Genomic DNA, 26,779 nt, shown 5'->3' with positions numbered 1-26,779 from the left:
TTTTGGAGTTTTTTTGGCTACTTTTCCCTCCAGTTTTTGCATAAGCAGCACATAAGGGCTGAAGAGAGCTTGGCTGGGCAGCCCTCATTTTTGGCATTTCCTGCTGGTTGAGGCTGGATCCTCTGACTCTTATCTACATACCCTCCCACATCCCTGTTTAATTAAGATTGTCTGCACAAAGGCATACTTTCCTTGTTGAGGTGGAAGGGAGATGAATAATGCAGGGAGGTTGAAGGATTTTAAAAATACGGTAAAATGCCAGCTGTAACAGTCAACATAGAAAAATGATGCAGAGATTGAATAGCATCTTCAGAAGACCCGAGAAGACAACTTCAGAGTTTCCTTTCTTTAAAATATACAAAAAAATCAAGCTTGAAATCAGGTGTCACCTACCATGATATCTGGGTTGACACCTACCAGTAGTAAAATTTATCTGTGGAAATACTGCTTTTGCAGATACTGCTATTTCAGCATTGTAGAGTGGTGGGTTTTATTTAGAGAGATTATTGAACTGGTTAATTGTGTTTTATCTTACACTTATTCAGAAATCATTGTGCTGTGGTTGGTTACTCTTGGAAGTGGTTCTTGTTGAGGCTTGCCTCTGAGGTGAAATTTGGAATTCAAATAAAATGTGAAAAGATTGTGATCTCTGACAGATAATGTGCTCCTGTGTTAATGCTTAGAACACTGGGATTGTAGAATGTGATCTCTAAAACTCTTGAAATTTTCCTCATTATTTGTTGGCCTACTTTGTTTTCTGCCTCCCAGGCAGGCCTGAAACAAATAGCCGCTCTGCCTAAGGATAATTCAGTGTTACACAGCTTTGCTGCCATACCACATTCTTTGCTCTAACCTTTCCATTGGTTTGGTTTTTTCCCTAGATGGAGTTATTTGTGCACACGTTCAAGGACCAGCTGGTGAGAAGTGCCCTTCTAGCGCTGTACACGGCCCGGCCTGGCTGTGTGCTCAAGAAACCAGCTGTGCCCAGGAGCAGTGCAGAGGAAGGGGCTGATGCACAGCACCAGGACCATCCTGCTCACGTCAAAAGGCAGGACTCCATACCCCATCATTCTGAGTATGATGAGGAGGAGTGGGTAAGTGGACAGAAACCCTTGGCCAGTGAAACCCTACAAATTAGCATAAGCCACCTCAAGCCCTCAGTGTCCTTGTCACATGCCGTTGCAGGGGGCAAAGGGGTGCAAAACTGTAAAATTGTGCTTCTCAGATGCATCGCAGATATGCAGATTTTGAAGCTAAATTGCAAGGCTTTGCCTAAGTACAGTGTGCTGCTCTGAGACTGCCTAGTTGTGCATAGAACAGTGAAGGTGTTGAGTGTATTCTTGCCCAGACACAAGAATAGTCTTTGTTCTTACTTGGGTTGGTTTTGCTAGTTGGGCAGATTTAAGGACTGGAACAGTATATGCTGTTCACAGGGAAATGTTTTTTTTCTTCCCCACCCCCTGCAACACCCCTCTCCAGCCCTCAGGCTGTAATCATTTTAAATACACTGAATTAACCCTCAGCCCATTGCCCCTAGACTCTGTTCTTAGAAACTGTCTGAGGTTCTGTAAAAGAATTAAATACAGTGTTTGGATTTTAACATTCTTAGCATATCTTTCAAAGATATGTATTATTTATATGGCTGAAATGTTATAAATCAATTATTTTGGTGGATGTCTTCTTTAATAGGTCTGTTACTTTATTTCATACGTACTCAAGCTATTTTTATTCAGTCCAGGCTCATGCTTTGAGTTCATCACTGTATTCTCATAGACGTAAAGGATGTCAGCATATTCATCTCTATTGTAAATAATTAATAACTTGTGTGAGCTATGGTATTCCACCTAACCTGTAATTTTTTCCACACCAAAAATAAAGGAAGAAGAATATATTTCTTCTAGAAGAAAGGCAATTATTTCCAGCCCCATGCATTAAGTATTCGTGAGATTTAAACAATGAATAACTCATTATTTCATTTGTCCTCCAGTTTTAGAGCCTTTAATTCACTTTTTCTTGTTTTCTCAACAACCTGAGGGGCTGGAATGGTGCTCTTTGCTTGAACTAAAGCCAAAATGTTTGTTTTTAGCTGTTGAAACATTTAGAGATATAAATAACACAATAGTTTTTGTAAAAGAGATAAATTTTGCACTGGAAAAAGTGGCATTTGTGAAAGCTGCATTTTAATTTAGTACTGCAGTTCAGCATCTCTGAAGAGAAGATAGCTTTGCTGTAATTCATAACTAAAAGCCGCCAGGTGCTTGGTCCTCACCTATTAAACTGCATAAGTGGGTCATTTTAAACAGCATTCATTTTTTTCTGCTGAATTAGTAATCTTGATTCAAATTAAATGTATCTTTCACTGTTTTCTGAATTGAGCTGAGTCAGAGTCATTGTCAAACTTGAGACAGTATAAATTTTGGAGAAATTTTGTGATTTTTTCTGGATTTGAATGGTTAAACTTTTCAGTTATTTCTGTCAGTAGAGGTGATATGAGTTTTAATAATCAAATTGTGATTAGCACGATGGAAAGAGAAAGAATAAAGGCATGTAAAATTAGAAAAAACACTTAATCCACTGTGAAACACAACTATAAAGGGAAAAACTTTAATATATGTTGCTTTGTATGCACAATGCTCTATCCTCCTTTGCTGTTGTAGGTTTTTTCCTCACTATTATCAGTACTAAGTGTTATAAGTACTATTATAAGTACTAGTGTTACATTTTGCAGTTGGAACTTTAGTTTTGCCTGAAATCTACATCCTTAAACAACTCTTTAAGCTGACCCTTGAAGCAGCCCACGAGGGTGTTAATCTCTGAGCAGAGCTCAAAAAGGCCTTAAGGAATTATCTGAATATCCACTGAAATGAAGGCGACACAGCATCTTCAGAGTGCTTGGACGTGCAGATGCTGTGCCATACATGGCACAAGCAAAGCACACAGCTGAAGTGGTGTGTATGGAGGGACAAGAAGTGACTGAGGAGCTCTGTGGTGAATTCGGAAAGGCTGAGAATCCTTTAAAAACAGAAACAGCCTCTGGGACTCCACTGGCTGGCAGTGTTTAGAAGGAAGACATCCAGTCAGGTGCAGTGACAGAAAGGAGTGTCCATTCCTGCTCTCTGAAATGAGGAAGGTGTCTTAGTTTTTAATGATACTTTCTGATCAGATGGAACTTAATTACAATTTTTTCAGTTGGATGAATGAAAGAGAATTATTTTACAGGCTCATTTTTAATTGTCCTAGGAGAGGTGCCCAGCTTTCACTGATGCCAAGGCCTGCCTTTCCATCTTTTCATCTGCTTAAGAAGATGAAAGGTCAGTGCTAGGCTACAGGAAAATATTCTGGAAGTAATAAAAGATGACAATAAGAAGTGACGAAGTGAAGGGAGACGGCCCATCTTAATTGATCAGCATCGAACTCCAATTTATTGATCTAACATGCACATTTTTATAACCGTGTTAATTAAGTTCATACATATTGCAAAACCCGAGCTCATCATTGGCTACAGATTACACAGCAACCCCTCCTCTTGTTTTCAATACCTGTGGTTTGTTATTGAGACCAAAACTTGTGTTTCTCATCCTGTTATTAACTGTTCTCAAGGCCTCCATGTTTGTCACTGCTTTCCCATCACTACCCAAGGACAAGGTATTTACTTGTTATTAAAAACAAGCCTGAGAACTTTGCTGTTTACAGCTGCCTTTTACTTTTCAATCAGCTGTATATTTTCATGACCTTTTTTCCTTCAAGCCATGTCTGAGCAAAATTCTCCAACAAAGAAACGGATTAATTTCTTCTCATGGAGAATCATAGAAGCCACTTGATTTTCAGTGATGGGAAACTGCAGTTTTACTTGAAAATTGTTCCTGCCAAACTGCAGAATTTCAACAGCCTTCTTAGATAAATGTGACTGCCTTTGGTGCAGACAGAATAACATCTCAATGAATGATAAATAGATGCCTCTACATTTTCTATCTGCCCACAATCCCAGGAGCCTCCTGTGTGGAGAAAAGGGGCTGTGAAACAGGCCCTTGCTCCCTCTCAGTTGCTTGTATATAAAAAAGCCAGATACATGATAATAAGAGTGAGCTTTCTGTCAACAGATGTTTATGAATTTCGCTTCTAAACCCTCAGGGAACGTTTGTGGGAATATTGTATAGAAATCATCTCAATGCTGGGTTAATAGTTGGTTTGAAAAAAGTGCTCTTTCCGATGTGAAACAAGGGCTCATATTTGTGTTGCTTGTGCAATAACTCCAGATGCTCTTTAAGAGCTTAATGCTTTTTTTGTGCAGGAATTAAGTTCCCCCATCACACAAAAGAAAAGGGAAATTAGATTGCTCCAACTTCTCTGAGCAACCTCACTTGCATATTCCTCAGCAACTTCAGTGACTGAAAGCTCTGAAGCTCCCTTATACTCTGGAGGATTCTTCATAGAATCCTTCTCCCCAGAATTATGCTTGTGGGCGGTAAAAATCAGTAGTTTCACACATATTGTAAATGTTTTTTCAGGATTGCTTGAAGTGCATAGAGGAGGAAACTTTTGAAGGAATCTATACCTGCCCTCAGTCTTTTGTGTCCTCAGGAGGAGGGAGCAGGGCATAAGATAAGATCCCTCTAGTCAGGCTGAAGCGAGGCATATAGTTGAAAAGCGACATTAGATTTAAATGTTTGCCTTAGCAGTGGCTCTAGATTTGCCTCCACTCAAAATCCAAGGGTTGCCATTTAAACGGAACTATGCTATTTCTCTGAGTTCTCAGTTTTCTTTAACCTTCTCTCTTGGTATTTTTGCAACTTCATTTTTCTGCCTGAAGACCTGACAAATACATAATGCTTCTGGCTCTGTAAAATACAAAACAAAGCAGTGATGTTAAATTCCCATTTTTAACCCTCAAGCAAACTCTGGTTGCTCTGCAATACTTTCAGAATGACTCAGCATTGAAACATATACTTGGAGAGGGAAGGGTGGTTTCTGTGGGTTTGTTATGGTTTGGTTTTAGTCTGATTGCTTGTCTTGTGAACAGCCTCATTACTTGTATGGCTTGGTTTCTTCCTTCTTATTCAGTGCTGCAAAAGTGGGTGCAAAAGCTTTGATTATCCATAACAGCTCTTTCTTATGCTCCACATGATTTCTTTTCCTCTCTGCTTGTACAGAACTTTTTGTACCTCTCTATTACTTCCCTAATTCTCCTATTGTAAACTCAGTTAAGTGTGACGGTTGCAGTTTGTGTGAGAGGTGAGGAACAAAACTGAAATTGTGTTAGCTAATAAATATGCCATGACAGCAAGTTTCTCATTTTAGTCCTTGAATTAACATTTTCTTCAGCAGAGTAACTGATGTGATAAAATACAGGATATGTTAAATTATCAAAAAGAGGTTATTAAACACTGTGACAAAACTGGCCCACACAAGGTTTCATTTGTCAAGCTTTGAGTGTGTCTGTACTCTTAAGGTATCATTTAAATAGACAAGCTGCTCAGTTCCTTGCTATTAGACCTGAAACTTTGTCCGCATTATGTCGAGTTTGAAGCGCTTGTGCACAGTGTCTAAAACCATAAAAGTTTGGGTTCATTTACGCTGCAAGAGAATCTCCATGAAAAAGGCTCAGGTTGGTAATAGGCTGAAGGATGAGAGGAGCAGTCGTATGCTAACATCATGAATAACTTACTATTGTCCCTTTTTGGTTTTTTTTCTGCAGTAACATGCAGTGATAATTCTGGTCTTTTCAGGACAGGGTCTGGGCCAACGTGGCAAAGAGTTTGAACTGCCTTATTGCCATGGTGGACAGGCTGCTTGAAAAGGACAACATCAGCAACATCAAAGAGGGTGAAAATGAGCCTTCAGCAGAAGATTGCAAGGTGTTGCATACAGGCGGTAAGCAACCTCCCCTAATTTTTTTTTTTTTAGTCATTGACAAGAGTAAAGAAAAATTTGCACAGCTACAGAAAAGTCATCTAGAGAAGACTCCATAGTATCTTTGATGAGAGTGCTAATGGCAAGGTTTACACATTTGTGGGAGGTTATTTATCAAAGTACAGCTTTAATGTGTGCTCAGACTGCTTGCCATGTGCAGTTGTTTGTGCTAGAGTGTAAACCTTTTGAAACTACAGTCTTTTCTTTTTGTAGGCTGATGTAATTTAATTTACTCTAGATTTTACTTGCGTGTAGTATTTTGAGGAAAAAAAAAATTGGACTGTGTCTTACCCCATAGAAAATTTGTAAGGAAAGGTGAACATTCTGAATCAGTGTCATTCTCCTGCAAATGCTTCTGCTTTTCTGAGGTGATATACTGAGTTTTATTTTCTGATTTGATAAAATTCATGTTTACCTGGATATACCTGTCAGCCTGTGTCAAAAGGTCAAATGGAATAATTCAGTGGGATGATGTAAAGAAAATTTTGTGACAAGGGTCCTTGTCACCTTCTGATCTTCTCCTTCTCATCTTCTGATCTTCTTCTGATCTTCTCCTATGATTCATGTTTGCATTCTTGATGCATAGATTATATCTGCTTAATAAGTCTAATGGGATTTTCTAGTCTGAAAGTGTGTTTCAATAAATGAAACAGATCCTTAGTGATGGTGGTAGTAGTCCTAATGGAAGGACATCAGAGCCAACCTTTGTGCCACTCTTTGGCTAAATAAATCAACTCCCCATACAAAACAACAAACCAACACAACTGCTTTATTTTGTACAGTTTTGTATAGTTTCAATTTTCTTTTTTTTCATTGTGCATTTTATCCTGTGTCTTCCCTTACATGTTCTCCATGGAATTTAATTACATCATTTTATATAAAGACTTTTAAAGTTATCAGTACTCACTTGTAATTTATTTCTTACACAACAAGAATTAAAATCACTTTTAAAGTTTTATGTCATTTGTGTAGTACTGGTGAGATCTGTGAATTCTGGTTGTAGTATTGATTTTTAATGCAGCTGTAACATCTGCATTTTACCAGTGTGAGAGGTTTATGCTGGAGTCCTGGCATCCTTGTTTTCAGTGCAAGATGTGTTGGACTTGATTTTGTGTGATTTGTTCAGAGAGCAGCTTATTCCTTATCTGTTTGGTTCTCTAAGTTTCTGTCTACCAGGCATGTAATGTTAGACAGGAGGGTGATATAATCTCTGCTCTCTAGTGAAGGCTTGCAGGTGAAAAATATCAACACAGCTTTCTACACCTTTCCCGCCTTCCTCAGAGAAAGTACAAATATTCAACAGCTAGGTAGGTGTAGTTTTGAACTTGGGAGAATCCTTAGATGGTGGGCCTTTTACAGACTTTTACAGACTTTTCCCTAATTTCCTTCACTCTCTTCAACCCCCTGAGTATCTCCTCTGCTATACGCCGTGTTATGGATTTAACCAGCACAGGCAAATGAAATATTGGTTACAACTTTTAGGTCACAAGCCAAAAACAAAAAAGGAAAAAGCAAAGTTGCATCATTTAAAGTACTGTAATAAGGCAGCCATCAAGTCATCAAGTAGAATGAAAGGTAGGTCTTGCTTAGCAATAATGATAATAGTGATGGTTAGAAAATTTTAGATGAGCTTCATCCAGCTGAGAGGTTGTCTTCTGGAGCTGGTGGGCCAAAGACACAAAAAATATCCAACTGCTATGATGCTGGAATAAATCCTTGCTTTTTTCTTCATTTCAGAGCCATCCCTATTTCTCTTGAATAAGTACAGGTGTCCTTCAGTGAGAGCAGTGCTTTTGTTGAGCTGTCCTGAAAGTTCTCTAACACTCCCTCACATGAGAGCTGCAGAGATCTGTGGGGCAAACTGCTGTGTTTTCATGTCCTTTTTGAGTAAGACATCGTTTTAGGAATGCCTTGGACAGTTTATAGGACTTTCAAGGTCACATAGAGATGGAGACGTTTTAAAATTGCTTTCTTTTATAGGACTAACTTGAAAGATGGAGCTTTCCGAAGAGCTTTCCAGGTGTGTGCCAAAGTTGGTTCCCTAATGATTTTCAAAACTTTGGGGCCAGAATTTTTCATGCTTGACTTCTCTATGAGAGTGTGGGTGTAGATGTTTGTTTTTCTCTGCATCTCCCTCTCTGAAATTTAACGTGAAACCCTAAGGCTGCACTGTGAAGCAACTACACAGAGGTTGAGATTCCAAGTTTACAGTTACAAATTTGGCTTTAATTCTGCTTCATTTTAAACTTGAAGCCTGATTATGAGTTCACAGCATTTTCCTAGATACAAAATCGCACTGTGTACGCCCATAGATACATTTCTAAAATAACAGACTTTTGCACTACTTAAAATTCACAAACGTGACATAAATGAAAAGCTTGCCACATCTTGCTTATATATTATACATAATTTGAGCATATTTGAGCATAATGTATTTCATTGATACTGCAAATATATGGCACAGGTTGATCTTTAAGTCTGAAACTGCTTTAGTTGATACTCAGAGAAATTGGGCTGCTTTTGTAAGAAAAAGAATGCAGAGTTTTGAACAAAATAATAACAAATAAGCCTTGAAGTATGAGATTAAATTTTTGCTTATTTAGTGAACCTGACTGGTTTTTTGTAGCATATAGCAATGAAAGACCTTTCAAAAAATGCACATCTGTTCATTTTAGATGATAGAAAATATTATGACAATATTTTGATGCAATAGCATTTTCATATAAATTTAGATATTGTTGTAACATATATTCAGAGTTTCCTAAAGTAGGTTGATATTTGCAGTCTCAGTGACTATGGCATTGTGTGATCTTACTCTCTTTTTTCAAACATGTTTATATTTGTTGTTTGGAATCTTTGTAATTGGAGATACTGGAGCACTTTTTTTTGCTGTACTCTGCCTTTCAATGTGAATTATACCTTCCTTAGCCTTAACTTTTCATGCAGTCTGACCTTTGAGTGTATTCTAAAGACTGAATTTGAGTTACAGTTACCAAGGTAACATGCTATGGTTTCATCAGTCGCAGGATTATGAATCCTCTGCAGGATAAATCAGGAAGAGTAGAAGGATTTTTAAGGAGAGGGCTTTTTTGTTGTTCTTCTGACTCTAGTCTGGTTTGCCTTGGAGAAATATGTGACAACATTAAATTCTTTTCACTTTTGCCTTTTCGTTTTCCGTGAGAGTTGTGATGTGAAAGCCTGTCCTGCAGCATTAGAGGTGCCAGTGGAACACAGCGTTGGCTCTGGTGCTGGCACAGCCCCGACAGATGTCTGTGCTTGGCTGCTGCATGTGGCTGCTGTTTCTGTCTGCTGCTCGTGCCTCCTGTCAGAGCTCCCACCCAGCCGTTCCCTCGCTGCCTCTGCGTGAGGACTCCCCCATTTGATACACACAGGATCCACCTAGCATCACAAACAATTTGAGTTGCCAGTGTGATTGCACCTGGATTTTGCCTTTAAGTGAATTATGGAATCATGAGCTCCGTGAACTGGCCCTTGATAACCTTCAGCATAGGTTTGCAAAGAGCACCTGGGGAACATTGCCACATTTCCTAGCTGGAATTACAGGAGACCTCTGTTCATACTCACATTGCTACAGACACATGTGGGTTTATTTTTCTTGTATTATCTCATACCTGTTGGGGACTATATAAGTTTAGATTCAAAATTTCGGACTTTCATTGCCCTGGGGATGGGGACTACATCTTTCGTTGCATCCCTTCCAATGCAGGCTGGTAGAAGTGGGAAATAAAGCTATGTTCTGTGGGAAATAAAGCCGTGCTCTAGTTTTATTGGAATCTTCAGAAAAGCTTTTATTATAAAATATTGTTTAGTCATGAAGATGAAAAATTTTTCGGTGGTCTGTGTCCTTGAGCAGCAGACATAATTTATTTAGAGCAGTCACATGTGAAAAGCTTTCTCTTTCCTTCCTCTTCCTCACATTTTTCCTTCCTTTTCTTTGAAGCTTGTATTTACAAAAGTTTTACTTATGCTTTTTTTTCCCCTTTTCCCCTCTCTTCTGTGTCATCCTTTTCTTTTTGATAGGATCCTTATCTGGGCTGAATGTAGCCCAGGAATACAAGACAATCCCCTTCAGCAGTACTTTCTCTAAGTACTTTGGCTAAAAACAGAAGCTGAAAAATATGTAAGGGAAAGACTGTTTAACTGAATCAACAAACTAAAACAAGATATAAGAATATTTAGTTGCACAGCATTCACAGAACCTTCCTATGCTTAAAGTGTATTAGATTTTCTTAGCTTTGTCTTTTATTACCTTTGTCCTCTCTTTCTGTTCTCACTCTGACTAAGCATGCTGAGATGCTCATGTAGGTATTATTGGATGGTTTTGGGTTTAGCTATTAATCCATGTGACAGTGGAGAAAATCTTGGATGGTTGCAGTGGAATAATAAATCCCAAGAATTCCAAATTTCTGGACACCCAAACTGTGCAAAGCAAACTGCTACCTTCAAGTGCAGGAACACCAGGAAATCTTATTCAGGTTTTTATTGTTCCTGCAAGAACTGCTGCAGCATTATGAGTACAAAGCCTCCTCCTTTTTCAAAGAGCTTAGCCCTCAGCTGCAGTTCAGCTGAGCTCCAAGAGCTGCGTGGCAAAATAAAGAAATAAGGCACTGACCTTTTTATGGTGCAAAGTTGAATATGTGCAATCTTCTGTCTTTTTAAACCTCCCTTTAAAAAAAAAAAAAACATTAATTCAAAGACTGTTCCTTTCCTAAGTCAGTAAAATCAAATTCTGGGTTAATTATTTCATGCTGATTTTAGGGATTTACTGCTGCTGTGTTGGTTGGTTGGTTTGATTTGCCTGCCTTTTTCATTAAAACAGAGTTTGTCTAATGATCACTTTGTGATATAAAGACAACTCATTTATGTTTTTTTACCTCTAATTATTTCAATTCTGTCATGGAATATTTTTATGATCAGGTAGCGAGTGATTAATTTAAGTGAAACGTTACCTCGTGGGTATCTGCTGTTACATTTATACGTCACATTTATATTTGTGTTTCTTACATTTGTGTGGCTGTAGTGCCCCCCTTTGCTTTAAGGGCACAACATTATGCATTCTTCTGCTTTTTCTTTAAGGTTTGGTTTTTTAACTTCATACCATTCAAGTTTTGAAGTGACTTAAAGCAATTTATGGATTTTAGGTGGCACAAATAGCAGTGACAAAATTGGCTTTTTTAATCTGTTGCTAGGGCTAAAGGAGATAGGAGTACTATGCTGAAGCATCCTTTTTGGTTACCAGCATATTTTAATGAGCATTTCAGTGGGCCTGACTTTGAAAAGACCAGAAGCTTGCTTTTCTGCCAAAGTTTATAAAATTTAACATGTGGTTTGACATATTGCAACTTGGATATGAGCACGCAGAACTGACTAGCTGGGTGCTAAGCAGGTCATTTGCCTGCACAGCCTGTTGATTACAGGAACATGGGGCTGAAGGGCGTTTTCCAGTAACCAAAGGGCAAATCCTGTCACAGACTGAGCTGCCATCACTCTCTTGGCAATGAACATGGAATATTTACTCAGTGCTTTGTGGAACATGCACTTTTGTTTTAATCTCATTCTAACTGCATAGCGGTGGTACTGTCCTTTTAGTTTCATCCTTTAATTTTTTAATTTAATATGTTTGGTTTTCATGCCTTGTTTTAGTTTCCCGTGGCTGACTAGCTCTGTTTTTGTGCTGAGTTTCTTTGCTTTATCCGGAGACTCTGACAGTTCTTCTGGATGCTAAGTGTTCCAAACTGACAGGCTGCCCATGTCATTTTAGCAACCTGACAGTCATCCCGGAGTCTCCTTGTCGCTTCTGTTCTTGCTTCTAATCTCCTTTTTTTAGATGGTCACTCATTCAGTTAATTCTTCACCCCTTCTTCAAAAAATTTTCCGCTGTGATTTTAATTTAAAAGAAAGTTGAGATCCGAAGGCTCAATGTGTGTGAGTCCATGAATGTGTTAAAAGCAATAATTTGTATTATTCCTTTCCTGAAGTGATTCTACAAAGGTATTCTGAAAAATATCTTATTCTAAAATGTATACAATATGATTTACTGAGTCACTCTAAGAGAACTCTTAGACTTTAGACTTTGAGCTTACTTTGCTGCTGATGCTTTTATTGGCATATGTATATTGCTTAAATTAATAAAGGATTGTAATTTGACTGAGACTTTAGATTGCCTGATCTGTCTACACTGGCTTCCAGTACATTACACTTTTTTGTCTACCTTATTTCTAAACTCGTCTGTGTTTTGCAGCAGCCTCTGGTTGGTCTTTTGCTTTTATTCCCTGGAATAAACACCACAGTTAGTTCTTGTTATTTTCTCCTCAGGAAGAGGGGAAATCAAGTTGCTGCTCAGTCTTTTTCATCAGCTTAAGGAGATTAAATCTTGGTAGCTCTGCGCTGCAAGCTCTCCATTTTTCCAGCAGCCTCTCTAAAACGTGTACACCAGCGTTTGGCACACAGCGTGTCATCACTCTGTTAGCCAATGACATGTATAAAATCACCTGGAGCTTGTGCCTGGGGGTGGCTCATGGTCTGTTTTGTCAGGATGACACTCGCTTCAGAACTGCTTTTTTCCAGGGAATGCTTCCTCAGTCTGTGTTACTCATGGTTAAATATGTATGACTGTGGTAAAACTCATGTTGTCTGACCACAAAGTTAACAAAGAGCTCATCCGATTCTCTGTGCATGCTCTGTCCTTGTTCCCCTTTCCTGCTCCTTGCTTTCTCTAATTTCTCCCAGCTTTCAAAGCTCTCTCCAGTCTTCTTGGCTGCAGTTTTATTAATTTGTGTGTTTTTCTGGAGCTCAGCCAAATTGACTGGCAACAGGCAGCTGTCTTCTGCCTCAAGAACTTCCTCAGTTCTAATGAGGTTTTACTGGCCTGACTCAGAATGTTACCTGAAACAACACGCTGCTGTCTTGCACCTAATTACAACAGATTTTAATTATCATTGATTCTTAATTACACTGACCTACAGAAAATATGAGCCAATTATAGACTGTTGCATTGTCAGTTGCATTCCCAACTTTTATATAGATTCTTCTAGAGTGTTGATTTCCCTCATTTCAAACTGTACAATCAAACTGAGATGTAGATTCTGAAGGAGGGGGATTTATTTATTTGTTTTTATTATTTGCTCAACTTAGGGGTAGGCAAAGCCATATGCAACTACCAGGCAGGTCTGATTTTATTAAATCATATAAAATTCAGGAGTAGCTGGGATTATTGGGCAAGTTTGTGTAAGGTGTTCCAATTCTCCTCCATTCCTAGTTATCACTGTTTCATTTGTAATGTATTAAGGAATCACATTTTTCAATCATTTCATGAGTGTTTTTTTTAATATGCCTAGCGTGTATTTTCATAGAGAAAAACATGTTTCAAAATACTCTGCATCTCTCTGATAGAAATAGCTAAAATGAGTTCAAAATGTCTAAATGTTTAAAGAGAACAACATAGAATCTAAAAAAAAAGGAATATGGTCTGAAGCTTTTTATATTTCCAGCCTGTAGATTAAGTAGGTGATACCCTTCCAGATACCTATTTGTTATTGTGTTTTACCCTCCAGCACCCACCTTTTCTTAAATATTTGGTTATTCTCTCTGGTTTTGCATTTTTGATGCTATTTCATTTCTTACATAGCCAGTTCTGAGTCCTGAAAGGAGACTCCATCGCCACTGTATTAATCTCTGTGTGCTAAATGAGGTTTTATGTGTTTCCCTGTGTACTCTGTTTGTGACACTTGAATACCAGTTTTACAGGGATGCTGGGACTGTTGGAAAAGGCCATTGTTTCAGAGTGCAGTTGGATTCAGGCCAGGGATTTAACCCCATTCCCAGTGGTAAGATGGAATCCTGCTTATAAGTATGTTCTCCAGTGGCATTTGTGGTCCCACAGTGGTCTGGGGAGAGCTGCAGGGGTTGTTTTAAAGGGAAGGGTGATGTGCACAGCTGCTCCTGCCATCCTTCCTAGTGAAGAAGGGTTTTTCACTGCGAGTTTTCCAGTCTGGAGCAGATGACCTGTCGTGTTGTAGGTGACTGGTACGAGCAGCTGTACCCGCTGGTGGTCACGCTGAAGGACTGCATGGCAGAGGTGGTGACCAGGGCCAAGCAGTCCATGGCCTTTGTCCTGCTCCAGGAACTTGCCTGTGGCTTGCCCCAGTGCCTGATGCTGACCCTGAGGAGAGACATCGTCTTCAGCCAAGCAGTAGGTTGTCTTGTGTCGCTCACTTCCTTCTCTTGCTCTAATTATAAGCATACTCTTCATGCCAGTGTTTGTGGGTTTCTTTCTCATTGTTTTTTTTTTTTTCCCTTACAATTTGATACAGCTTTTTCATTTATTTTCCATTATATTCACCTAAATAATTTATAATGTGGTAAGAAATTAAATAGGAAGTAGAAATCCATGGTACTGGCTAGGCAGCATCCAAGCCAGGGAGATTTTTTTCTCCTGGTCACCTTGGAAATAGGGAGAAGACAATTTGTTTTCAGTTTGTGGCAGTGTTTTAAGTGTTTAAATACTATTAGCATGTCTTTCCTTAGAACTGTCTTTTCTTGGCAAATAACTGAAGCTCTTTATGTCTTCTCCTGTATATCATGTTTTTTTCAGATAGATTTTTTTCTAAACATTTCACTTAATTTCTCTCTTAAGTTGGCAGCTGCCTAGGAGATTCAGTTACATTAGATGTTGAACCACTTTCAAATCCATCAGAATTCACATGTTTAATTCACAGTCTTGCATGTTTGAAGCCTGACAAGTGAGGTTCTGGTCTTATTTATGTCAGTGTAAATAACACACAATGATACAAAACAAATTAAGCTTATCTAATATACCTTAACAGAATATTTCACTACTTTATACACCCCCAAAAAACCCATCAAAATACATTATTATGAAATCATGTACTTAGTCACTAAACAGAAATACCTATGCTGATTTCTCAAATATGTAGGTGCTACCTCTGTTGTGTATAATGATGGCAAGCCTCATTTTAACTGTTTGTCTTGTAACAGTTGAAATGTCTTGTATCTGTTTGTCTTGTAACACTCTTGCACATGTTTTAATTATCTTTACAACTCGCTGGATTGGTCTGTGGTTTTGCAATCAAATTGCACACAGGTTTACATGATCAAGGATTTTTACAACAGCTTCACACTGTTGGATTGCTGGTGCAGTATGAAGGACTCCTTAGCACATACAGTAAGTATTGCTCTTGGACAAAGTTCCTTATGTTCCCTGCCCAGAAGTTACCCAGGAAGTTCTTATTTTAACCTCAGCAAGCCTCTTATTTGGCTTGCTGAATCAAATCTTGTCCTTACAAGACAGTAGACTTGCACATAATAGCACAGCTGAAGTCATTGACACTGTGTTGTTAATTCTGCAGCAAAAGTTATTAATCTGTTTCATTCTGAGTTCCTCAGAGAACACGGCCTGCTTATTGTTCCATGCAGACCTGACCCAAAATAGCAGGTTTATAAAACTAATGCAAACGGAAGATTTAAACACTTACTGCTTTTATCAGCCTCGGCCCTGATCCCCAGTGCTGATAATGTGAAGATAGCCTGAAAACAGTTTCATAGTTTGTTACACATGCCATTATTTGATATGTATTAAAAAGGAAATTTGGAGGGAGAAATTGCCTTATCTTTCAAACTTTGAACTAGATCTATTGGAATCATTCCCTGAATCAGAGATTTTGACTAAAGTAGAGGAATTTAGCATTTGTGCAGCTTTATTATGCAGTTGCTCATTTGGAGATAGCTGTCTTCTTCATTTTACATGATGCTTGTTTTTATTCTCAAAACCTTTGTCCTCCATCAGCAGGAAAGCCTTTTGAAAACTTTCAGAATAGACAAAAATGGCTTTTCTGAGGTTATTTTATGTCTATATAGAGCAGGCTGATTTTCAGAATTGCTTAATACTCATGGTTACCATTTAGGGCACAGAATTGTCAGCAGTTCAAGAAATGAGTCTGGTTTTATGTAGGTTACTGTAATGTGGATTTAGAACTGTGATTTTTAGATGCACAGACTGGAAAATATATTGCTTTGCCCTGACCTATACAGTGACTGATCTGCCAACTCTGTTAATAGTCTCTTTAATCTTTTCATGTAGGTGAAGAAGCAGGGATGCTCGAAGACATGGCTGTGGGCATTTCAGATTTGCAGAAAGTAATGTTTAGAGTAATTGAAGCCAAGTCAGAAGATTTTTTGCCTATTATAAGTGGAAGGCGGTAAGAACTTTGTTTCTTGGAGCCCAGGAAACTGAGCTGCAGTTTTAATCTGTAGCCCATGAAACCCGTCTAATGGTTTTCTTGTTGCTGAGTTCTGTTTTATTGAAAGTGCATTGTTTTACTTTTTAGAAGGTGAGTTAGTAGGGATTCTAAAAGCCAGTAGGCTCTGGGTTACTCTCCTGATAAAAAGCTGAAGTTCCAGTTACTAATACAGATTAATCTGAGCAGCGTCTGTGTTGTGCAGAGCTGCTGGTGCATTATTCACACATGGATACTGAACCCTGGGCAAGTGACAAGGCCATTGTTTACAAATGTGGTCTCTAACTGAGAAACTTTGCTTTTGAATGTCCTGAATTTGTATTTCAGCATGAGAAATGAAACTGCAGTTCCAAGAGTTAGGCCTTGATTGTTTTTAAGATGGAAACCAAAAAACTCCGATGCCACTTAGTATTAAAAACTTAGTAGTCACTTTTAAAAATGGAAGCCTTTTTTAGCTGCTGAAAATCACACAGGACATAGGCAGTCTCAGAAATCCTTGCACAAAATCACTTATCCTTTATGAATCTCACGTGAGTACTGCTGAATGTCAGGACATATACTGCAATACTCCGTTTATTTTGGCTATTTGAGGGTTAACAAGATTGGAATGGATTTTTCATCTTTATTATTATTCTAGTCTGAAGCTCCAAATAGTTTTATTTTGCAAAAATCACTTCCTTAATAGTATCATTGCTCTTAAGATGACTGTAAATTAAATTCAGCTAAAAGCAGGAACTTTTAGAAAATATATGTTTCCTCTGAAGGGGGCTTTCACCACTGATTTACTTAATTAATCTGGATGATTCACTCTCATCATATGGGCTTTCTGAGAAGGGATTGAATAAATAACAGGAAGGCTGGAATATGATAGGCAATACAATGGGAATAATTAAAATTAAAAAAATTTTAAAAATAAAATCTACAAGGTTTATGTGGAGGAGTGCCATTCCTCTTAGAGCTGTGATAAGACTGCTCCTATCAAACAGCACTGGAAGTGAACCGTAAAAAGAAAAGATGAAAAGGTGAAAATCTAGTTATTTTCTAATAATTTTTTTAGAAACCCTCCATTTTTATTTTGGTTGTTATATGGTATGGCTCAATAAATGAGAGTGAAAGACTGTAGAAATGCAAGACAGAAAAATCAAACTACAAATTCTTATCTTGAAGAGTCAGCATATTTACTTGTAATTGTTTTTTCTAGGAAAGTGCTTAAACCTGACATTCTGTGTGCACAAACAAATCAATCCAAAGTGTGTGGCACTGTCTAGCAGTGCACTGATCATCTGGTGTGGGTGGTAGACACCAGCCACCCAGGGGAGGTGAAATTCTGTTCAGGAGCTCACATGCTTTTATTAGAGGCCATTCTTTTATTAGAGGCGCTTTTGGAACATTCTTTACAGAATCACAGAATATTTTGAGTTAGAAGGGACCCATATGCATCATCAAGTGCAACTCCTGGCCTTGCACAGGGCTTCCCAAGAATCACACCCCGTGCCCGAGAGTTCAGATGCTTCTTGAACTCTGTGAGGCTTGGTGCTGTGACACTTCCCAGGGGAGCCAGTTCAACCTGCTCAACCATTCTCTGGCTGAAGAAACTTTTCCTGACATTCAAGAACCCCATCCTCACTCTTGTTTTCATTGTTGCTAGTGAACATTACATTATAGAGGTCCAGCTCCCAGCAAAGATGTTTCAGCTGCTGCCACAAGAGATTAAAGAGGGAAAGCTGCTTCGCATGTATCCAGTGCTCTTTAATGTTGGAATCAATGAGCAGCAAACACTGGCAGAGAGGTAAGGAAAAGTCACGTTGCATTTTCTGTCCAAGTACTCCATGCTGGTACAGGCTATCTCTCAGGATTAGAAACAAATCTTCTTTGTTATTTGCTCTTAGACAATCTCACATTGACTCAGTGTGTATTTTCAAAGGTATTAAAGGAAATAAACACAAGCTATGAAGCAATGTAGAACAGTGAAAAAGTCCAGATGAAGATAAGATCATAAGCAGGGCTCCGTTTCACAGAGTTGGTGCCATGTTTCTCTTGGATACAGGTGCAAAATGGATTTCTATTTCAGATGCAGAATTTTGGTTGTATGCAGTACTCTGAAATTCTCACACAAGTTTGAAAATTCAAAATTCTTACATCTTGAAGATGGGTTTGAAGAGACCAAACAAGTGATAAGCTAGAGAAATTAGTACTCCTCTGCAACAGATTGCTGGAAACTAATTAATTAGTATAAAAATAGTCATGGATTCACCAACGTATTAATTTTCTCTTCCAAGAGAAGGGTATCTGTCAGTCATGTTAAATTACCACATTTGTGCAGGGCTAAAACTGCAAAGTAGAAGTCAAGATGTCAATACAGACAGCTACTTTGTTAAAACTTCTTTTCTTTTAGCTGCTTTTATTAACAGAGCGTCCAAAATACCTAATGCTTATCTTGAGGTTGCATTTGCTCTAAGCCAAAAGCTTATAGCAAAGCTGTAGCTGGAGTAATGGAGGGATACAGTGAAAATCCTTAACCTGGGTAATAGGCAAGAAGTTAAACACCACAGGATTTTATCTCCTGTTCACTGTAGACAGCCAAGTAAACCCAGTCTTTTAAAGAAGTCTACTAAAGAATGTCATCAGGTAGCTTTGTGAATGTTTATGGGACACTTCTCCAAGTTGAGTGGTGGTATGTGAGAAAATTTAGGCAGAAAGTTGAAATGGGAGACATAGACTGAATCTAAAGACAGTAAAATCTGGCATTTTACTGTGAAAGAGCTGGATAGCTGGTTAGAGAACTTGGAAACTTCTTGAAAATGAAAATAGGTTATTCTGATGACATAAAGAGAAAAGTGCTGAGAGGAGTGACGTGGCCAAACTCATAATGTGCAAAACCAACAAAATCAGTCATGACAGTTCTGAGTGGGACACTCAAGAAATAAGAGGTAAGACATGATGTGGTAAGCAAGAAGCAGGCTGGTGGGAGCTTACACGAGTGAGATAGGCAGGAAGGACTGAGTTATGAACAGTCTGAGGAAAAATTTGACAACATTTAGAAATAGCCTGATTACCTGGGGGCTTGTAGAGGAGTTGGTATGAAAAGATGCCTGGCTTGCAAGTGAAGTGGCAGGAAGTGTTGTTCCCAGTGGTCATTTTACATTGTGTGCAAAGAAAGCCATAGGAGAAAACAAAATAACTGCATATTTATAAATATGGATATGTACTAATATCTGCCAAGAAAATAAGTTCAATGCAGAAGCAGCTTTAATGCATGCAGTTACAGTCTGCTTTTGTCTTAATTCAAAATGCTGCTTAACTCCTAAAGTTGTACATTTGTTTTTGAGACTGAAAACACCACACACGATTTATGGCTAAAAACATGGAGGGGTTTGTGGGATAAAGAACCTGAGAATATAAAAACACTTTCGTGGCAAATTTCTAGGAAATGTTACTGTATTAGAAAAAAAATCTTTTAATTTGTTTTTTGATAGAATACACTTGAGAATGTTTCCGATTTAAAAGAAATGTTCTCATGTGACAGTGCAGCAATGGCTACTAAGGAAGTAGTTACATCTTCTCCCTGTGGCCTGTTGAAATATTTGCTTCCCTTGTTCCCAATTTAGCAGCATATTTGGTATCTTCTGATCTGTGTCCCCTTCTCTCTGAGTTTCTCACTTATCTGCCCATGCCTCTCTTCCTGTACTCCTCCATTCCCGTTTCAAATCTATTCTGAAGATGAATTTCAAAACTTTGGCCCTAATTGTCATGGGGACATTCGTGTCTTTACAATCATATCTCTTGTAGTACCGTGAGATTTAGTTTCTTGGCATGTGAAATGTGGCTGTTGTAGAAATCTTGGTCTCAGAGAGAAAGATATTTGTTTTTATAGCTACAGTTATTTTGTAGATAAGCTTCTCTTCCATCTTGTGTCACTTCCATATTATCCAGCTCTTACAGAAATTGGTATGCTTAAGCAGTAGCAGCACTAAGAGATGGAGAGTTGGTGTTCTCTGCCTGTGGTACCCAATTTTTGGAATTGGAATTCCCCCAAAGTGCCTTTCCATTTATTCACGATTTGTGAGGGGAAAAGAATAAGTGCCTTATTGCATGTTTGTAAATAGATTGCTTTGTTAATAAACTTTTGGAAGAAGTATGCATCAGCGATGATCTCGTTTCCAAAAATTAATTCCAAAGCATACAAGAACTTAACTACTGCATGTTTGACAAAATCTAATGCATTTAGCACCAAAGTTATTTCTTTATGCAAAGAAATAACTATGAAGGATAATTTATCTTTTGTTGTTGTTTGTGGGTTTTGGGTTTTTTTCATAATTTATTGTGTATTTTCATAGGTTTGGAGATACCACTTTGCAGGAAAACATTAACCAGGAAAACTTAGAGCTTCTCAAAGAATATTACAAGTTATTTACAGAAAAAATGCCTCCTGATTGTGAGTACAAAATAATGCAATGTCCAAATCGGTTTGAAAAGCTTTGAGTAGGTAGAAGGTGATAAGACAGTAATATTAGCAGAATCCCATAACTTGTTCCATAAATTTAAACATTTTGTACCTGTACATGACCCTGCTGGTCTCAGGAGTGATTTCAGGCCTTGTGCCACAGCAGAAACTACAGAGAAAATGAAACAGAGGAATGATGAACTGAACAGCTATTTTAAGTTATTAAAATAATAAGTTTGTTAATATTTCATGTAGAGGACAGTCTGTACCTACTGTATTTTTACATAAATACTTGGTGGGCAATTTCATCAGCTTCAGTCATACCCTCTGTTCTTATTCTGAAAATATGTTGAGGTTTGGTGAACCATGGAGAAATCTGCAGATCAAATACAAGCAATGAGCCACATCATCATTATATGAACGACAAGGTTTCATTGGAATAGGCCCTGTATTCCACTTCTGTAGAACTTCTGTATTATAAACATAAGCATTACTATGCTGTTACTCTGATTGCCAGAAGCAAGGACTGAAGAAAACATCTGCATCAATCGAATCCTGTTAGTTTTAATGCCCAAACTATAGTCCCAAATGTGGGAGATTTAACTGCCTGATGTTTAAATGCTATGTAAAACTTTAATACATCACATGCGTATGTATACATGTTTATCTCTTATATCAGGATGATTTTAATTTGTTAATCATTTTGACAGAAACAAAAGCCCTTCCTAAATGATGGGCAGGATGCCCATCCATCCCCCCACAGACCTAGTATTTATTTCCAGGATGTCTACAGAGAAACTCATACAATAAGTTGGGTGATTAATTGAGGGGAATCTTGCTAAGAAAACATCCTCGAAAAACTAACCTCATGCAGGTTAGGACTAAGGTAGATCTGCTACCTCATAAATGGATTTTATTTTATAAAATACTGCATGCAGACAGTATTGGCTACTTTTCATTAACACAATTTAAACTTGTACTGCCTTCCTGAAGGATTATTAGTGAGCCACACAGTTCCTGGACTTCTTTCAGACTGTGAAGGCTTTTGAGAACTAATTGTGTCTAGTTCATCGTGTATTTTCTGGTTATTATAACTTTCTTGCTTTTTTTCTTTACCTTTAAGAACTCAGTCTCTTCTTTATACAATTTTTTGTGGAACATAAAGCATCTTTTGGTTCCACTGCCCTTCCCAGTAGCTCCCTGCCAGTATACAGAGTCAGTCTTTTGCCTTGGAGAAATGTGCCTTTTAAACCAGCCCCCTGGGAAAAAAGGGAAGCTCTCAAACTTGTTCATTTGTGGCAGGACTTAATCCCACTCCTGTTCCCCCTCGTCTGGAAGACAAACCTCCATACAAGGCTGGCAGCAACCCTGGTGCTGGGGCCACGTGAGAGGCATTCAATGTTGATGGCTTTTTGATGGTTTTGTCCCACCTATCCAGATAATTTCCTATAATGCCAAATCTGTGCTACAAAATCAATGCAGGACTGTGTTCCCAAAGCTGTCAGTTCCAAACAGTGCTCAAAAAGCCCAACAGAATTTGAGCATTTGCAGCCCTATTTGCCAGGCTGTTGGATCCACCCTTGGCAGCCTCCCTGGCCTGCTGCCTCATTCATATATTCCCTTTCAAAGAATTCAATTTCCCACTCCCTGAAAGGTATTGCCACCTTCGCTGTTAGTTTTCCTCTTGTGTCTGTATTTCTCCTTGGCAATAATAGTCTTGCTTGTAACTAAGCATCCACTGACTTTCTGTCTTTAGGATGAACATACACTTCGTCATTTACCCATTTGTTAACTTCTTAAATTCTTTTAGCAGAAACTGAAAATAAGAGCATGTTTCCAGCAAGGTTCCTACCAAAAATGCTGACCAAATATAGCTCAAAATGGTACTGCTTTTATAGAAATACTAAGACAGTAAGGGTCCAAAAACGTAAGATAGTTGTTTAGTAGTACGTAAGTACCTGAAAACAAAAAGGCTGTTTGGTATTTCCAGGCTTCTCCCCCTTATCAGCCTGATTTGGTGGTTTGGTACTGTGGGGGACCCAAGGAGTTTAGGCCATTGATCATTTCCAGTCAAGGTGCAACCCCTTTGGCAGTACTGTGAATTAGGAGACTCTTGCTGTACCTGTGCTGAAGTCATCCCTCTGAGATGTCACGTTTTCTGCTGTGACCCAAAGGAAAGCTACTGGGAGCAATAGAATGTTTAGTGATACATTTGCATCATCTCAAAGCATCTTTGCCATTTTGTGCTCTCTGTTTTAAAGAAACAGATGCACCCATAAGTGTAATAGTCTAGCAGAGTGTGATGTGGTTTTATGTGCTCTACATTATCTAATGTACAATCAGAGCTTGTGATACAGAGGTAAAACAATCCACATTAAAATTATTGCAAAACAGATTCTGGATGTACGTTTTCCTCCCTTTTTCTTTTTTTCTTGTTTGTTTGTGAGTTTTTTTAGACAGCACAGTATGACTGGAGCAACTTAGTTCTTTTTGAATAGATTTAAAGTACTTCTTCCTATGAATCATGGATAAGGGAAACTACAGAATTTATTAGATGTAAAAGGTAAAAGCCTGTTGATGAGAGGGATCATTCCAACTTGGATCACGTTAGGAGAATGGATATTGACCTTCATTAATACTTCCCTCATTTTTTTTCTTCCAATTGAGTATAAGTTTTTGGGCTTGGGTTTGGGGCTTGGGTTGTGGGGTTTTTTCCCCTCACTGGATGGATAATTTACTTTCTCTGCTTGAAGAAATCCATTGATCAATTTAGTTTCACTTTGTTCCACTTGATTCTGGCCCCTTTATTTGGTGATAACTATGATTTAAATTCTTTTTACTTTGCCACCATGAGAAGAAATAATTTCAAAAAACAGATTCTGCATGTTTTTATTGATTTTCAGAACTAGCAAGGATAAATGCAACATTAGAAAAATCCCTCCTCTATATACATATGAAACAGAGGGGGAAATTAAATTGCCTACTCTTGAATTTTTGCTGGAGATGTAGGATAAATTAAACTTCAACTTAAATTCCATACCCAGAACAAGCAGGTAAATTTTTGGATTTTAAGCAAACTTGAAATTATTTTCTACTTCAAAATAAAGCCCCACTTAATTTCAGGAGAAAGATACTTTGTTACTTTTTAGAGGGGATACTAAGTGCTGTTTAACCCTTATCTTACATTATAGAAAAATCTAAGGCATATTTTAAAACAAAAACTAGATGTTTCAATTTGAAAACAAAACCCTAATTTTTTACTTTAATTTTAAAAAATAATCATCCCATCAAAGCAGGTTGTAATACACTCAGTTTTTTTTTTATTTTTCTGATTTCTTTTGAATGTCTGTAATAGCTGATGAACAGAACTACAGCAGAGATTTGGTTTTGTTTTTCACCATCCATTTATAAGATAAAGGTTGAAGATACTTCAAATTTCCACGTGAAGATCTTAGGGAGGAAAAGGCAATACTCAAAAGACATAAGGTTTGCTTATTCCTTAAATATTTAGCTGGTAATTTCTATCCTGTGTTCCAAAACAAGGCTGTAAATAATAGACCTGTTCTTTACCATGAGCATTCTTTAGTCGGGACAATCATATCACCAACCTTATCAAAATGAGCAACTTTTTTCGTCCTTTTTCCCCAGGTTTACCACATTTTCAAGAACAAAATGATTTAAAGGGATTGCTAGAAAGTCTTCATCAAAATATCCAGGCCAAAAAGAGAAAGAATGTAGAAATCATGTGGCTGGCTGCAACGGTGAGCTCTCTTGTTTCAAAGAAATTGATGAACTAACCATAAACTCATTTTCATAAGCTTGCTGACTTTGTAACTGCAATGGATTTTAAGGAAATGACTGGAAAACTCACTGGTTAAAGGAGGCAGATGTGCTGTAATAGTTTTTTGCAGACAATTTCTTTTTCCCACTTTTTAAACTGGTAGAACCTGCTAGAATTTGAGTGATTTGTTTGATATCCATTCTTTGATAATATAAAATTACTCAAAATAATTTTTTAGTGTCCTTGAGGTATGATGTGGGACACGATTGCTTGGTTCCCTTACTTTAACTTTCTGAAATGTGTATTTCTGGTCCTAGTGATCTACACACTGTTATTCTATATTCCATTTATTTATTGAAAAAGATGTAAGAAGAAAACTTTGTCAGTGCAGTAGCTGTGCAATATCACTTTTTTATTGCAGTGGAAGTACAAGATTCCACATATGAGCCCATCACTCATCCAGAATAATTACCTGGGATTTTTTTACTTTATTTTATAAATGATTTTTTAATATTTTAAAATTTTTTTAGGACTCATTCACATCGAATAGCCCCAATGAATCGGGGGCTTCCAAAGATACTAGTGCAAAGAGAATTAATCTCTTCAATGAAACAGTTCTTTCACATAATTATTTAAGCAGATTATCATATAGTACTTGTTTTAAATCCCAGTGCAACTGTTCAAATTTTTAAACAGATTTAGCTTTTAAAATTTTCAATTATATGATGGAAGAAACACTCATAGGTTCTCCTTCACTATCCTGTACCTCTTTGGATTCTAAGTAAGATTCCCTTAATTGGTTCCCTAAATTAAACTTTTGAGATTGTCCTCACCATGGTATCACAAAGAACTTAAAGGCTCTAAGTATTTTCTGATTTTTATAGAATTTAATAGTATTTATTGTTTAATAGAATTTCTAAGAATGCAATTAGCATTAGATGAAGAAACACTTATTTGCTGGACTGACACTGGTCATGTTTCAGTTCATGTTCCAGTTCATCCTGCGAGCTCTCCCATGATAGCCAATGCGGGAAGTTTCTTTTTGTGATTCCTGCTGTAGTTTATTGCCTTGCTGCATTCTCACAAACATTTTGAGGTTTTGTACCATTACAGCTGTGATTCCCCAGGGATAGGTGTAAGCAAAGTATTACCTTTTCTCAGGACAGGTTATATCTGGGAAATGGTAGATTTGGGCACAGAAGCTCTCCTTCAATTTTTCTTTTTCTAGTAAAATATCATTTGAAACCATAGTATAAACTAATGGAATGATACAACCACAGATTGATTCCTAAGAGGAGGAATCATCCTCCAAAATGTCATGTTTCCTTTATGTGTTATAACTTTTTCAAAGTATAAGTGAAAGTAGACAATCCATGGCAGCAATTTGTTAAACTTTATTAATTGTGAGCCATACATTGAACAGTTCACCTGTTGAAAATAAAAACTATGTAAGTTAGATGTGTCTGACTCCATACCTTCACAAGAAGTTAGTCTGCTACATTCATGTTTGTGAGTTAAGACTCACCATATCTTCATTCATCAGATATTCAGACAATTTAGCTTTCATTGAACAGGGCAGCTGCTGCATTCAGTGAGGAAACGGTGAAGGAACTGTTTCTTTTATAGTTATGAAAGTCCCATGTCAAATTCAGGAATTCAGTGTACTGGTACTAACTTCCAGAAGATGTTTTCTTCTTGAGAAGTGCTGTAGCTGTCTGGAAGCCCTCGCTGGGCTTGCAGAGCTGTAGGGCTGTGCAGCCTGGTAGGAAGGAAGGGCTGACCTGTGGGGCCTGCCCGTGTTTCAGATTTGCCGCAAGCTGAACGGAGTGCGCTTCACCTGCTGCAAGAGTGCCAAAGACAGGACATCCATGTCAGTGACGCTGGAGCAGTGCTCCATCCTGAGGGACGAGCACCAGCTGCACAAAGACTTCTTCATCCGGGCGCTGGATTGCATGAGGAGGTACGTGGGGCTCCATGGAACTCTGAGCCAGGCCAGGGCTGCCAGCGAACAGGGCCTGAGGCTGGTTCTGAGGGCCCAGCAGAGCCTGAGGCAGGTTCTGAGTGCCCAGCAGAGCCCAGGGCCACGGGCACACAGGGTCTGAGGGTGGTTCTGAGTGCCCAGCAGAGCCTGAGGCTGGTTCTGAGTGCCCAGCAGAGCCCAGGGCCACGGGCACACAGGGTCTGAGGCTGGTTCTGAGTGCCCAGCAGAGCCCAGGCTGGTTTTGAGTGCCCAGCAGAGCCCAGGCTGGTGCTGAGTGCCCAGCAGAGCCCAGGGCCACGGGCACACAGGGTCTGAGGCTGGTTCTGAGGGCCCAGCAGAGCCCAGGCCTGCCTGCACAGGGTCTGAGGCTGGTTCTGAGTGCCTAG

At 38.4% G+C, this 26,779-nt stretch overlaps 1 protein-coding gene across 1 annotated transcript in view; it reads left to right on the top strand.

Moving 5' to 3' along the window:
* The window catches only part of LOC128933540 (inositol polyphosphate 4-phosphatase type II-like), a gene marked incomplete at its 5' end in the record, with an annotated part of 97,131 nt that overhangs the window by 46,172 nt on the left and 24,180 nt on the right, over positions 1-26,779 (top strand). Inside the window, 9 exons of the mRNA XM_054270542.1 lie at positions 882-1,094; positions 5,727-5,871; positions 13,950-14,121; positions 14,991-15,115; positions 16,031-16,148; positions 17,836-17,976; positions 20,525-20,622; positions 24,280-24,392; positions 26,218-26,372. Of these exons, the coding sequence (XP_054126517.1) occupies positions 882-1,094; positions 5,727-5,871; positions 13,950-14,121; positions 14,991-15,115; positions 16,031-16,148; positions 17,836-17,976; positions 20,525-20,622; positions 24,280-24,392; positions 26,218-26,372 (1,280 nt within the window). The remainder of the gene's footprint in view (positions 1-881; positions 1,095-5,726; positions 5,872-13,949; positions 14,122-14,990; positions 15,116-16,030; positions 16,149-17,835; positions 17,977-20,524; positions 20,623-24,279; positions 24,393-26,217; positions 26,373-26,779) is intronic.

The sequence above is a fragment of the Melozone crissalis genome, unplaced genomic scaffold (assembly GCF_028551555.1).
Source record: "Melozone crissalis strain CALT ecotype California unplaced genomic scaffold, PUWL_Pcris_2 ptg000010l_1, whole genome shotgun sequence".
Taxonomy (NCBI): domain Eukaryota; kingdom Metazoa; phylum Chordata; class Aves; order Passeriformes; family Passerellidae; genus Melozone; species Melozone crissalis.
This window is presented reverse-complemented; position numbering and strand designations above follow the sequence as displayed.